The sequence below is a fragment of the Heliangelus exortis genome, chromosome 2 (assembly GCF_036169615.1).
Source record: "Heliangelus exortis chromosome 2, bHelExo1.hap1, whole genome shotgun sequence".
In the NCBI taxonomy this organism is placed as follows: domain Eukaryota; kingdom Metazoa; phylum Chordata; class Aves; order Apodiformes; family Trochilidae; genus Heliangelus; species Heliangelus exortis.
In genome coordinates this window covers 49,853,187-49,866,409 of record NC_092423.1, presented here as the reverse complement: position 1 = coordinate 49,866,409, position 13,223 = coordinate 49,853,187, and the positions used below count along the sequence as shown (strand labels likewise).

The window sequence follows — 13,223 nt, the reverse complement described above, 5'->3', positions numbered from 1 at the left end:
TAACGTGTGTGCAATCCTTCAGGCAAGCACTATTTCTGACAGCACAATCTGAATTCTCCTGTGCGGGTGGAAAAGATCTGGCTGTGTTAAGTGTGAGCCAGAAGACTATCCCACCATGCTTTAGGGAACTATCTGTCTTGAGCTACTTGCTAGGCCTTACCAAACACATTAAATGGAATGCTAGTACCTGAACCTATTTCAAAAAGGCTTCTGTTTTATTGCCTTTTAAAAAGCAGAAGGGTAACTGCTACTTTAAACATTGTATTTGAAACTTTGTTACATATTAGTTTTGTTGTTCTTGGGTTTTATTGTCCTCTTGTTCATCAACTGTAGTTTAAACTAATAATGGTAAAACTAATTTGATCCTCTGCTTATTCAATGCGTGAAGATGGTTTTCATAATTTCACAATCATGTATTTCTGCTGGCCCATTTCCTGCAGGTCATCATACCTTTGCACCTTCAGCTGAAAATACTGATATTTATTTTCCTGTTTAATGTGGTTTCATGGTGTGCAGGCCATGATTTCTTGTATGATATATTGGAAAACACTCTTACACACCATTCCAAGTAAGGGTTAAAAGCAAAAACTGTCTACACCTCAAGTCATGGGTCCTTTCAAAGCACCTTACATGTGATACATGCTGCCTTTCTTCTAACAAAATCCCTGATTACATCAAGAAGACCTCTAAGCTTTAGATGCACTGGAAGAAAAGCAGTAACATCCAGCTTGTTGCATGATCCTAGCAGGAGCAAATAATGGGCAGACACAGTGGGACCATGTTTACATTTTGATAAATTTCCATCTACTCTATTTATGTTTCACTTTTACTACAACAGAATATTTCTCAATAATCTCTCTCTCTTTATATTTTTTGCCCAAGCTACTGACTTGAGAGACATCATTGGAGCTTTTGGAGCTCTCTGTGAACTCTGATGTAAAACTCTTTCACGTTGAGAGATCAGAAATGCCACATGTAAAAGCAGAAACTCTTTTGAGAGTTTTGGAGACAGAAGAGCATCTGTTTCCTAAGAAAGTTTTAAACAAAATTGTATTGAGTTAAATATATGATTAAGTAATTCCTTGGGTGATGTCACCAGGTTATTTTTAAACTTAAAAACTACCACAAAAAATGAAACAACCAAACAAACCCACATTACTTGCAAGTAAATGCATAGGATGTTTTAAACATACAACCCCCCACCCCCATTTCCTTTTTCTTAATAAATGAACATTGCTCATTAGTGTTTGAAATTTTATTCAGAACATGAATTTAGATTTTTTTAATTTTGTTTTCTGTTTCACTGCAGTTTGAGGTTTAGGTCATTAGCAAATTTGAGGGAAAGAGGAAAAGGAAGAGAACAAAAACTCACTATCATCTTTCACGGATTTTTTCAAAATCAAACTTGTAGCAAGGTTGAATTTGAAATAACACTGAAATACACAGATGCATTGATATCACCACTTTTGGAGGATAGGTTGAAATAGTGTGATATATCGTCATGGAACTCTGAGGCATTATTTAGGAAAGCATTGAAGGCTATATTTAGATTCTTTGTCAAGACAGTGCTTGTGCTGGTACCCAGCTTATGTCAGTAACTTGAACATATACATGGGATGTTCAATTCCACTGATCTCTTTTGCTTGTGCTAAAGTGATTGGAAACAGTTTTCTGAACTGGAATTGGAGGTGATTTAGACTCATACATGGGTAGTTGGTTACTCATACTTCAGGAGAGATTATTTATTTACATTAATTGATAATATTTAATTACTAATATGCCACTCATCAGAATAAACAGAGAAAATAATATAGCAACTTAACAAATACATACTGTGAAAATTAGGCTGTACTTCTGTAAGTATTTACAGGTTTGAGAATTCCTGTAGGACTCCTTAAATTCCCTGGAATTACTTATGCAAAAACCATAGTAAGTCTTCAAAGTACCTGTCCTTAAATCAAAGTTGTTGGTTTTTTGTGTTTTTTTTTTTTAAACAAACCTGTTTGTGTCATACCCTTTAACTAATGTTATTTAAACTTCTTAAAAATTGGAAAGAACTGCAAATTGATTGATAACTTGAAACATTGCACAGTGACAGATCTCCTTCTCAGTGTATTTCAGAGTATTTTTTTGGAAATTATTTACCTGATTGGATTTTTTTTCCTGATTTTTCATGTCTCTTGTTGCTTTCTTAGTTTTGTTCAGGCACTTACCTTATTAGTCAATGAGGAAATAATCTTTTTGTGACCACCAGAACGAAATAATTTTCTCCTCCTGTCATCATTAGTGTCCAGTTGGGTAAGAATCCTGTGATCTAAGGCAGTTGTGTTGTGCTGCAATTAAACCAGCTCATTTACATGAAAAATTCATTTTTATTAGTGTCCTTGTAGAACACAGTGATTTGAACATCATTTGCACTATTTGTGGCGATACTATAGCAGCGACATCTCCTGAAAAGTTGTAATACCTAATTGTCTGTCTTTATTATAAAATTTGAGCATTTTTCCCCAGAGACAAAGAAGATCATAAAATCATGAAAGCTACATTGCTGTCCTGCAATCTGACTACAATTCATTGTTGTTGCTTCTTGAGCCCATGGAGAAATCCATGATACATTTATAACTGCTGCAGGCACGTTGGCTTTCACTATCCTTCTAAAGATGCTTAAGACTCAGTCCTGCAAAGTGCTGCTCTCCCTGTGGTTCTGCCTATTTTGTTGTGAGACTGGGGTCCCCACAACTTCCTAGTAATTTTTCAGAATGTACAGTTTTGGACTCTTAAGGATTTCTTAGCTGGATTATCACTGAAATTGTCATTATTGCTGCTAAGGTCAAGGTGTTCCTAAAACCATCCAGGGGTGTAGCAGAGGGTAACTCCACTCCCTGCAATAGGAGACAAGACTGGTTTCAGTGGAAATCTTGTGGAAATGAGGAGAATTGCATCACAGGTCTCTGTAGAAAGAGATACTAAGACAATTTAGAATCCATATCAGATTTAAAATGCAAACTATTACATTGCTCCTCTATCCCCCTCTCCCAGCCCCCTAAACATACTCTTTATGTAAAAATTTTAAGTAATAATAATTTTTAAAAAATAAAATCAAAACCAAAAACCTAAAAGCAAAAAACAAGAGACCAAGCAAGTAAGGATTTTCAGTGAGCAACAGAAAGGAATTCTGTGCTCATTTAGGAGAAATTTCATCTGTTATTTTAATACAGCCTCTTTTTATTTTGTTCTTTTGTTTTTAAGCCAACCATGAGACTTATCAAAAGATTGCATTTGGGAAAAAAAATCTCTTAGAGCATTTCTCCTATATACTGTAACTTAAAAAGAATGTGTGAAATTCAAGATTGGAAAGTATTACACAAAAGTTTTCTTTTTCTTTTTTTTTTTTTTTTTTTTTTTAGACACATTTTTCCCTTAAACCTGCCTCTCTACAAGTGTCTTTTTCCCACAAGACTCCAAAGGAAAAATGACATCAAATGGTAAAATCCTGCTGTATGTTATTTCCAGAGTAATCCACGGAAATCTTGAATATGATTTTGCCATTTGCACTGTAACGTTCCATTGCTAAAAGGAACAACATATTGAAGAGTATTCAGTTGCTGGATACTTGATGGCAAGCAAAAGCTGATGTTTCTGTGAATATTACAAAACGCTGAGGAATTTGTAGCACCTCAGATCTGTTGTATGATAGTAGAAGTTCACAGTGGAAAACTACTGTTATATCAGCTTGACCATCTGCCTGACACCATCAGATTGTTGCCTTCATTGTGGTAATGGTTTGCAAATGTCATAAGCCATGTGGCTTCTGCCTCTTCACTTGGGAGAATACATTGAATTAAACATTCTTCAATATTCCTTTCCTTGAATTCTTCTTTTTGAGCCTCTTTTATATCTCTTCATGGCACTAAGTTCCTAATGTAGCTTTGCCTTTGGCTGGTTTATTTCCCTCCCCTTTTTTGTATTTTCCACAAAATCGCTCGATTATTTGTGCTGTTCCTTTTGGAATTTCTTCTGGTTTTGTTCTATTTTTCTGGTACTGAGCAGTGAGCTTGGATGTACTGAAGGCTACAGAGAAACTGATGTTTATATATGAAGGTAGTGATTTGGTTTTTGGCCATACAATTTAAACTTGCACGAGGAGTACAGCACAGTCCCTAAATGCAAGTCTGGATCATTATTCATTAAAAGGTGGGGGGTTTTTTCCACTCTAAACTTAATATGCTTTTAATTCCTTATTTTACTGTAACTGATATTGGATAAAGCTACGTATAATTTGCACATATGTGTAGTAGCTAAATTTGTTGAAAGCTTCGTTCTGACAATTATATCCTGCATCTTAAAAGGATAATGGCTTTTTTGATTTAAGATACAGGTAAATGTTATCAAGAGTAGGTCTCTGTGAGTAACAGGATTTTTTAAGATTCTGATTCAAAGCAAAATAATTAGAAAATTTGTTATTTTGAAACAACTCAATGATTAATTCATTTTTCTCTTTTTCTCCTCAAATTAAGTATTTTGCTTCACTTTGTATCTGCTAAGCTTTTAAAACCCCCCTCACATTATTACTGCAAGTTTATTTGCAGTAATTCAGTGCAAAAAGCAAATTTAAAAATTTTGGGAATATAAAAAAATGTCATAATAATGACTGTTTAGCCAAAGGGATCTAACAAATTAAGCAGAAATTTTACCAACAGTTTGACCCCCATTTGCAGTTTTCTAAGGAAAAACATCTCAGCTGAAAAGTTTGCTTTGTATTAGCTGAAATTAGATAGGTAGATGAGGAATGTTTGAAGCTGTACTAATAAGGAGGTTGTAGGTCTTCAGATGTCTATTATGAGCTGCAACCAACCTGTAGTAGAAACTGACCTGTATCATGTGTGTAAATATCATATCCATGAAGGATCTTAGGTCTTCCTGCAGGCAGATACCGGGTGGTTGTCTTCAGGACTTAGGATTTGCTACCATTCATATGAAAAGAGTGGAAAATCTTGCCCTAAAGCTATCCTACCCCTGGAGTTTTGCCTATCTGTCATGGGGATCATTTCTCTGGGAAGATAAAGGATTTGTTAACAGCCAGCTGGCTGGTCAGGCTGTCTGTCCAGGGAAGTCAACAAAACAGCACAACAAATCAAACAGGCAAAAGAAGACTGATTACTGTGGTAGTACCTCTCCCTAGGAAAAGGCAAAGAGTTCCATCTAAAAAAAAAAAAAAAAAGACCCTGTTTTTAATATATTATAATCTGTCTAATCTCAAAGTACATGGTCCAAATATTGAATGGTAAGATATTAAGTAAGATGAACAATAAACTGAAGCACTGACATCTCTGTGGCCTCAGTTAGTTAAGTTTTAGATTTTTATTGTACACATTTGCCTTGGAAGCTACTGAATTAATTTACTGCTCAAGAAAGGCTGATAACTTGTTAGAAAGAAGGGAGATTTCACTTCTAAAAAGCAACCTTGGTTCTAGGGATTTACTTCCTGGCAAGAAAGATCTGTTCCAGCTGAAATGTGTGGTTTCTGACTTCTTGTGATCACCTCTAAATGAAGGCAAACATTTCTCAGAAAACGTTGTTAGCTTTCCTAGAAAAATATCCACAATTTGATAGGTGACTATGATAAGCCAGGTATTAGAAGATATTGGGCATTTTTCATCCAACATTTTGGCTTCTTTGAAATTGCATTTCCCACAGTGACTTGTCAGTGACTTCAGTTCACACAGGTAACTGCTTTTCAAGCATCTTGTGTACCTGTGAGCCTATTTCGTTATCTCTTAGATATTTTTTTTTTTTCAGAATGGAGCTTAGAATACAGTAATTAGAGTATCTTTTACAGACCTCTACATTGCTTCAAGTTAATCATCCTCCCATTCCTCTTTTTCTTCTTGATAGCTACAGATGTAAGATAGATTTGGTGTTTTGGCATCTCCTTGTGTATGTGTGTGTCTGGGATCAGTAGAAGCAGCAGCTAAGTGTCTTGGGAATTTTTGGTCATATCACTGGATGTTCAAATGATGTTCAAATATTTCTGATGTTCAAATATGGTAATTAATATTAAAAATATTTCATATGTCTTTAAACATTTCCAAATGCAAAGCAGAAGGACCTAAAGGAAGCATAGAAACTTTCCAACATTATAAACTTAGGAGTCTGACCTCTGCCATTTATATTTTGAGTACTTGATAATCCCAGGAACTGTGAATTGGTACTCCTTACCCAAAACAGACAGGCAGTAATTCAGTGTACCAATTGGTGGCAGCTCTAAAGCTTTTTAGGTGTTGGGGTTCTCAACAGAAAATTTTGTAGTAGGGGATGTATCTGAGTAAGTGTGTATGCACACCATATAATGTAATGAATGTTGAAGACAATAGTATTATATCAAAAAAGCACAGCAGACGTTATTAATTGTCAAAATAAAGTTAATGATAGGGATATTTAGTTGCTGTACTTTGTAAAACAAAGAACCAAAGCAAGACACTGTAACATCTTCTAACATGTCCCTACTCTAAGGTGTTTCAAAGTTGATTAAAAAAAGCGTACAAAATATGTGAACACTTGATAAGTGTTACCTTTGTTGTTGTTACCTCCGTGTTATCTCCATTGTGTTACACTGCTAATACCTGTCAGTATTAAGTCAGAATGTCAAAAAGAAGATTTTTACTGAGGCTTTTTAAGTTTTTTGGTAAATGACCCTGAAGCACCCAAAGTATGAGCTGCCTCTTCTGCCCCTGCTGTTTAGTGACAAACAGTTTGGAAACTTAACTTGATAGCTTCATATGCCTTGGACTTGTTATGTTCCTTACAGTTGGTAGAGAGTATATTTAAGAGAGAGTGATGGAAACTGTTGTTTCACATTATCCATCCTGTGATGTATATTGTCCCTCAGGACAAAGAAAATTTCACTGAAGTTCTTGCTATCAGTCACCTACTTCTTAAACGAAAAACAAATTTATTTGGTTCTTTAAGGAATGAGTCAGTCCACTCTTCCCACTCAGTCAGCTGCCATCACTCTGCTTTCGGATACAAAAGTAGTCATTTGACAATTATGTGTGCAATGATCAGTGACTCACTGGTCACTTGGGAGGCACTGGTAAGGCTCGCTCTCAGTTTATTATTCCAAAAAAAGTGATATACAATACTAATCAATCTCAGATTCTCCCCTTAAAGCAATGTAGGAAAGTTTGTACCTTGTCCATCCTGATGATCCATCTTGTGAACCACACTGGATTTGATGATTTTACACTAATCCCTTTTGCACTCCAAGCTAAACTTTGTCAGTTTGCTTGTGATATGCAAGATATTGTTACTTTCTAAAACTTTCTGAAAAAAACTTTTGAATTGTGTCCATGGAATAGATTACATGCAAAGAAATAGGAGATATTGAGATTACTCTATATTAATTTCCTCAAGCAGTTTATCATGATAATGAGGAATTATTACCAGTCAATAGATGGAGTTCTCAAAATTATCATGATTTTCAGAAATGTGACTGGAAGGTGCTGGGAAAAAATCTGTCATCTTCGGTTAAGAAAAAAGAGTTATTAAGTTTGGTCATTCATAACATTTAGTTTTGGATCCAAAATTTTATGGAAAACAATTACTTTAAAGCTGTAATTTGTTCTGAGGCTGTTTTATGCTGAGTGTAGAAATAGCAGTCTTAACCACCAGGCTGTGAAATGGGGTGGCTTTTTTTGCTCTTTTAGGTGAGAATAGCTGAAGAAAGGGGTGCCTCCCTTCTCTAACTTAATCTGAACTCAAAATAACTTTTTGTTTTCTTGTTACAACAGCCCCTCTTCTGAGTCACTGTATGAAAAAGAGACTGGGTGTTGAATACTGTAGATCAAACACTTCAAAGCCAACTTTGACTTAGTTTTATGCATGCTTCAGAATAGACTAATGTACAATAGTATCCAGGAAACTCAGCCAGTAATTCATAAGAGTCCAAACTGTTCTCCTTAGGATGAATCATAGCTGCATAAATGATAGGATTGGAGAAGATCCTTTAGGTCACCCGATTTAAAGCATGTGTATCTTCCTCATCACTAATTCCCCCTAGGATTTCATTTATTCTGTCTTTGCAAACCCCTCACATCCTTGACTCAGCCACCTCCCTGGGCAGTTTCTTCCATTGCCTAACTGTTTAACCTGAACATCTTTAAACCTTACACCATCATGCTTACTGTGAACAATTTATGACTACAGAAGATGATCCTTTGTCCTCCTTTCTGCCATCATGCTCAAATATCATCCCTCCCTTTAAATGCTTGGATTGTTTTTTTTTCAACTCTAGCTGCATGAATAATAATTCCAGGAAAGTTGGGGCAGTTTATCTGTCTTTGGTGCTTCAGTCACTGTATCTAATTTTCTTTGAACTTTCAGTTTTCAAGACTCAAAACTACATTTTGATCTACAGATGACCTTTCTGTGACTCAATGATATGTATGCATTAGGTCATGCTTTTCAAGAGGCAAAATAACAGGACTGAGGTATTCTGTCTTTGTTTATAGAAGCTGCTTTTATGGGGGTGCTAATGTGCTCTGTTTGACAAATACACAAAACAATTTGAGGGACTGAAGTGTCTGAAGGTGGGATCTGTTTTTGACCTCAAATATATGCAATCTCATGTTACTAAACAGGACATTAATTTAATCCTATATATATAACTCTATTTTGAAAACCAAAGTACAAAAATTCCTGGGGCTGCCTACTGCAGAGGAGCTAAAATTTATCACAATTATTTCCAAAAGCAGCTTCTCAGTTCATAACTGTGGATAAACAGAGATATAAACCTTTTAATATACAATTGTCTCAGTGTGTGCTCAGACCAGTAAAATTCTGATAAGAGTTTTGGATGACCTATAGGATTTTTGGATCATCTATAAAATCAAACATTGAGAGCTTCATAATGGGGGATATGAAGATGGAAGGATGCTTTTTCTCCTGATGAAATGAGGAAAAGCAGCTTTAATCTGCAGAATTTTTAATTTTATACCCTATGTTTCTTAGGATCTGCCTAAGCTTGTTTGAGTAAACTGATGATAAACCTCTCTGATATTAATCATCTCGCCTACTGTGATACAGCATGTGCCAGTTAGATTAATGTGAAATACATGTTTTCTCCTAGATGACTAATAAATATCCCATGTGGAAAATATACAGGGTAGGGGTGGGAAGGCTGAGGATGGTAAGCCTTTTTTTCATCCTGCCTCCTTTTTCGGAGTTCCTTACAAAGAAATAGGTGTAGTCTGTATGTCACCTGTCAGCTTATCTCTCCCACGGTTTTACTCATGTTGTAGTTCTTTGATCTATGTAAAGCTATGACCTGTAGCCACGTGTAGTGCTTTCAGGCAAAGTTGTGTGAAACTGTGCTAAATCCTGCTGTATTTCTTCAGGTCTGCCTGTCCATCATTAGGTTTAGTGGATCCACTGTGTTTCATGAGCTTGAAAGATACCATTCACATTGTCTGTTTTGGCATAGCAATTTGTAGAAAGGGCTATTTGTAAGAAATCATTGTCAGAGAAATAACAGGTTTTGGAAGCAAATCCATTTTTTTGCTCAATGTATTTTTTTGTGTTATTTTATAATTACATTTTAATTTTTAACTTGCTATGGTTTCAGCTTAACGAAGGACAAGATGTGTTAGGGTATTGCAGCCTTTTTATGAAGATTTTTTCTTTTGATATGTTTGTAATCCTCCCTGCTCTGCTGTTATGCTGCCTGTCCTCAAATGTATTAAGATGAGGACACTGTTCAGTGAAAGGTTCATGTCTTTAATGTGTGCAGCTTAGTGGGCAATGCTAATGCATTAGTGCTAATGCACTAAATCTGTGGCTATTTTCCCCAGGTACACAGAGCTGACCATAACCATAACACCTTTTTTCCTGTTTCATCTTCAAACTGTGTGCACATCCAGATTTGTAAGGCTGTGCAAAAACCAGTTTCATAGTTCTTGCAAACTCTTTTCCTTGGCTATAATGGGAAAGTAAGATGTTCTCCAGTATCTTTTTTATGTAGTTCAGAGCTGTAATCAGCTCCAGATGTGATCTCAACAAAATCATAGTCAGGAATAGTATTAACTGTGAGCTCTGCAATGGCTTCTACACTGCATTGAGCTACATGGAGTCTTTCACTGCAAATGCATGTCTTCAGCACCTTTTTTCCACTGTGCTAGTTCTGCAGGGCTTTCCTCAGCAGGTATTTCTGTTTAAGATTGTTATTTCCATTATGTATTTCAAGTGGTATCTCCTTTTATCTTCTCTCAGCCTTGTTAATCTCAGTCCTAGAGCAATATTTCTTTTCCCTCTCTGGCATTTTTAGCTCATCTTGGTTTCTTATAATCTCCACGTTTCATTATCGTGCTATCTATCTCCTTCCTCTAGATCATTAATGAAACAAGATGGGACCTGCTGCTCGTCCCTTTGACATCCCAGCATGTGCTATGTGATAAGAGTTTTGAACAAAAGAGCTACCATTTGAGGGCTGACCTTTGTAAACCCAACTCAGTTCCTAACATGGTATTTTTAATTGTCCTTAAGAAAAGAAAAAAAAAAAAAAGGAAAAGAAAAAAAGTAGAGACCTCAATAAGGGGAATTTCTTAGCCCCTTGGGGGCCTTGGGCTTCCAGCTGTTGCTGAGATTTTACTGCTTTAGTCTTTCTGTATCTTGGTGATTTTATTCTTGGTCTCCTGCTCTGTTAGCTTCACTGATGCTTTCCTTTAACTAAGGGCTTGAAATAAAATTTGTAGAGTCCTATCAGCCATGAAAACCACTGTAAATACTGAAATCCCCAAGCACTAAAATAACAGTGCTAATATAAATAAACACTGAAAAAGAAATATAGATTTTTTTTTTTCACATAGAACTGCACAGATCTAAACAACAAATTCTTTTTGAATTATGTAGGTTGTTAGGGCTAAATTCTGTGTGAATAAGATTGTGAAGGCTATCAAGGCCACCGGGGACTGCTGGATTTGGTTTACAAAACCTGGATGCTCAGATTTATTCTGCTGATTTGCCAAATTATTTCACTTCACTGGGTGTGTGGGGATTTCAGCCTTCATTTGGAGATGGTGCTAGTTCATTTTGGATTACTTTCCTTCTGTAGAAAAAGATTTAGCTTAAATAATTTTCGAACTAAACTAAGAGGGGACATGCAAGAAACTGCTGGGTAAAATAACCACTTTAAAGTCATGCAGGTATGTGCATATACAAATTTGTGTGATTATCCACTGTTGTTTTTCTCCCTAGATATATTGAGCAACATTTAATGAGTTGCTACTCACTTTTCCAGTTCTCTCAGGTTCATTATTGCAGAGTTTAATAACCAAGATGGATTCATCTGTTGAATATTTGAAAATAGGAAACTCACTCTTGTTTTAAGGCAGAATTTATCTTAACTACAGGTCTTTTGCTATTTTCCCCTTCCCCAGATTGTTAGTCTTATATTTAAAAAAAAAAAAAAAAAGTTCATGGAGCCTAATTTTTTATTGTTTTGCAATTTATACTGCCCCTTCTACATAGAAAAAGGGTCAGGCAAAATGCCTGATTGGAATAATTGGGTCACAGATCATGTGGCCAGCTCTGTCATTTTTTTTCTGATGTAAAAGTAGTCCGTGATTTTATAACTTAGACTGTATCTGCCAACATATGCATAAAAGAGGTGATACAGAATTGCCCTCACTGCCTTAATACTTTATATTTTCTGGACTTGTGAGTGCTTGAATTTGCACGTTATGCATTTTTATGCTGTTTTGCATGTAATAAATTGTTTCCTCCAGTTATAACTAAGGGTCTTACAAACTGATGGAATCAACAATATAGTGCCTGTAGCTGGCAAATACACTGAATTTTTAAGCATCTTCTTTCTGCTTTATAGGTTTGTCCGAGGATGCAGCAGAGGAAGCAGAAAAGCCATGAAATCTGAAGATGACCCTCAGGAGGAACTTCTGTCTGATGTCAAATGCATTTATAATGCAGCAGAACCAATCCATTTTACTCTGTACTGATTGCAGCTTCCAGAAGGAGAGGACTGTGCTAATTTATACAAAAATAGTTCCATTCTAATAATTTTGGTTGGATCTCCCAGCCAAATACTAGCATACTTTCTGTGACCAAAGTTTAAGTACTTACTCAACTGTACTAGGGGTGTTGTATTATGTTTTGCAATATATCAGCCCTTCCTAAGGAGTCAGTTGGTTGATCAAAGACTGTTTACACATAGTTAAAAGCAACCTTTGTTTCAGGATATGTTTTATCTTTTTTAAAATGATATTCTGAACTGTACCTCCCTTTGAGATTATATTAACATTTGTTATATCACAGTTTTGACAAAAGATAACTATCTTGTTTCCTCCTGTACTAACATTCATGATTCCAGACAGCTGAATTCACCACCAGAAGAAAAACTGGTAATCCATCAACTTTTTTTACCTTCTCATTGCTTATACAGACTCCTGCTCTCTAGAGATATAGAGTAAAATATGGTTACTGGGCATAAAGGGCAAACCCCTTTGCCATCAACTATGTCACTATGAATGTGAATAAAGTTTACACTATAAGTACCTTGAGCACAGCAACACATGGATCTTTTTATGGTTACCTGTGATTTCTGTTTTTCTTGCCAATCAGTCTGCTCTAGTTATGAGTAAGATTTTCAAAAGTAACTAGCAAATTTTGAGTGCCTTAATTTTTATTAGTCCAGTTGAAAGGTTCTTTGATAGATGAGTTTTTTGGAAGTGCTGGGTATTTGCTTTCTGAAAGTGAGGTCCATGTGAGATTTCTGAAGTGCAGCATCCCAACAAATGAGGTGTCCTTGGAGTGGACCTTGGCCTAGGGTTTGGAAGCAGCAGGCTCATTGGATTCCTGACAGTGAGTTGAGATATCAATAAAAGATACTCAGAATTGAAAATAAATGTGATCTGGGTCAAGTGTGAAAACAGGCATTTGAACAAGGCCTCTCCTGTCTGCTGCTGGTTCTGTTGCAGATTTTGGATGCTAAATACAATAAGCACTGCTAGACTCAGCTTAGTATGTGGTGGATGCAATTGTGTGCCATCTCCTGTTGGTTTCTTAGCAGGGGTTCACCAGCTCTTGTTTTGGCTATAGATGTAGTCCCTCAAACTCCTTTTTGTGCAGTTTCAGCAGAGGCTGTTACAGTTGCTTTGGTCTGTGCTGGATTGATTCCGTGTATAAAAAGGACACATTTTTTTTTCAGGATGTCT

The 13,223-nt window shown here is 36.0% G+C and overlaps 1 protein-coding gene across 1 annotated transcript in view; it reads left to right on the top strand.

Moving 5' to 3' along the window:
• The window catches only part of BBS9 (Bardet-Biedl syndrome 9), a 282,566-nt gene extending 269,997 nt beyond the window's left edge, over window positions 1–12,569 (top strand). Inside the window, exon 24 of the mRNA XM_071736076.1 lies at window positions 11,879–12,569. Coding sequence (XP_071592177.1) covers window positions 11,879–11,919 — 41 coding nt within the window. The 3' untranslated portion in view covers window positions 11,920–12,569. The remainder of the gene's footprint in view (window positions 1–11,878) is intronic.
• The last annotated feature ends 654 nt before the right edge of the window (window positions 12,570–13,223 follow it).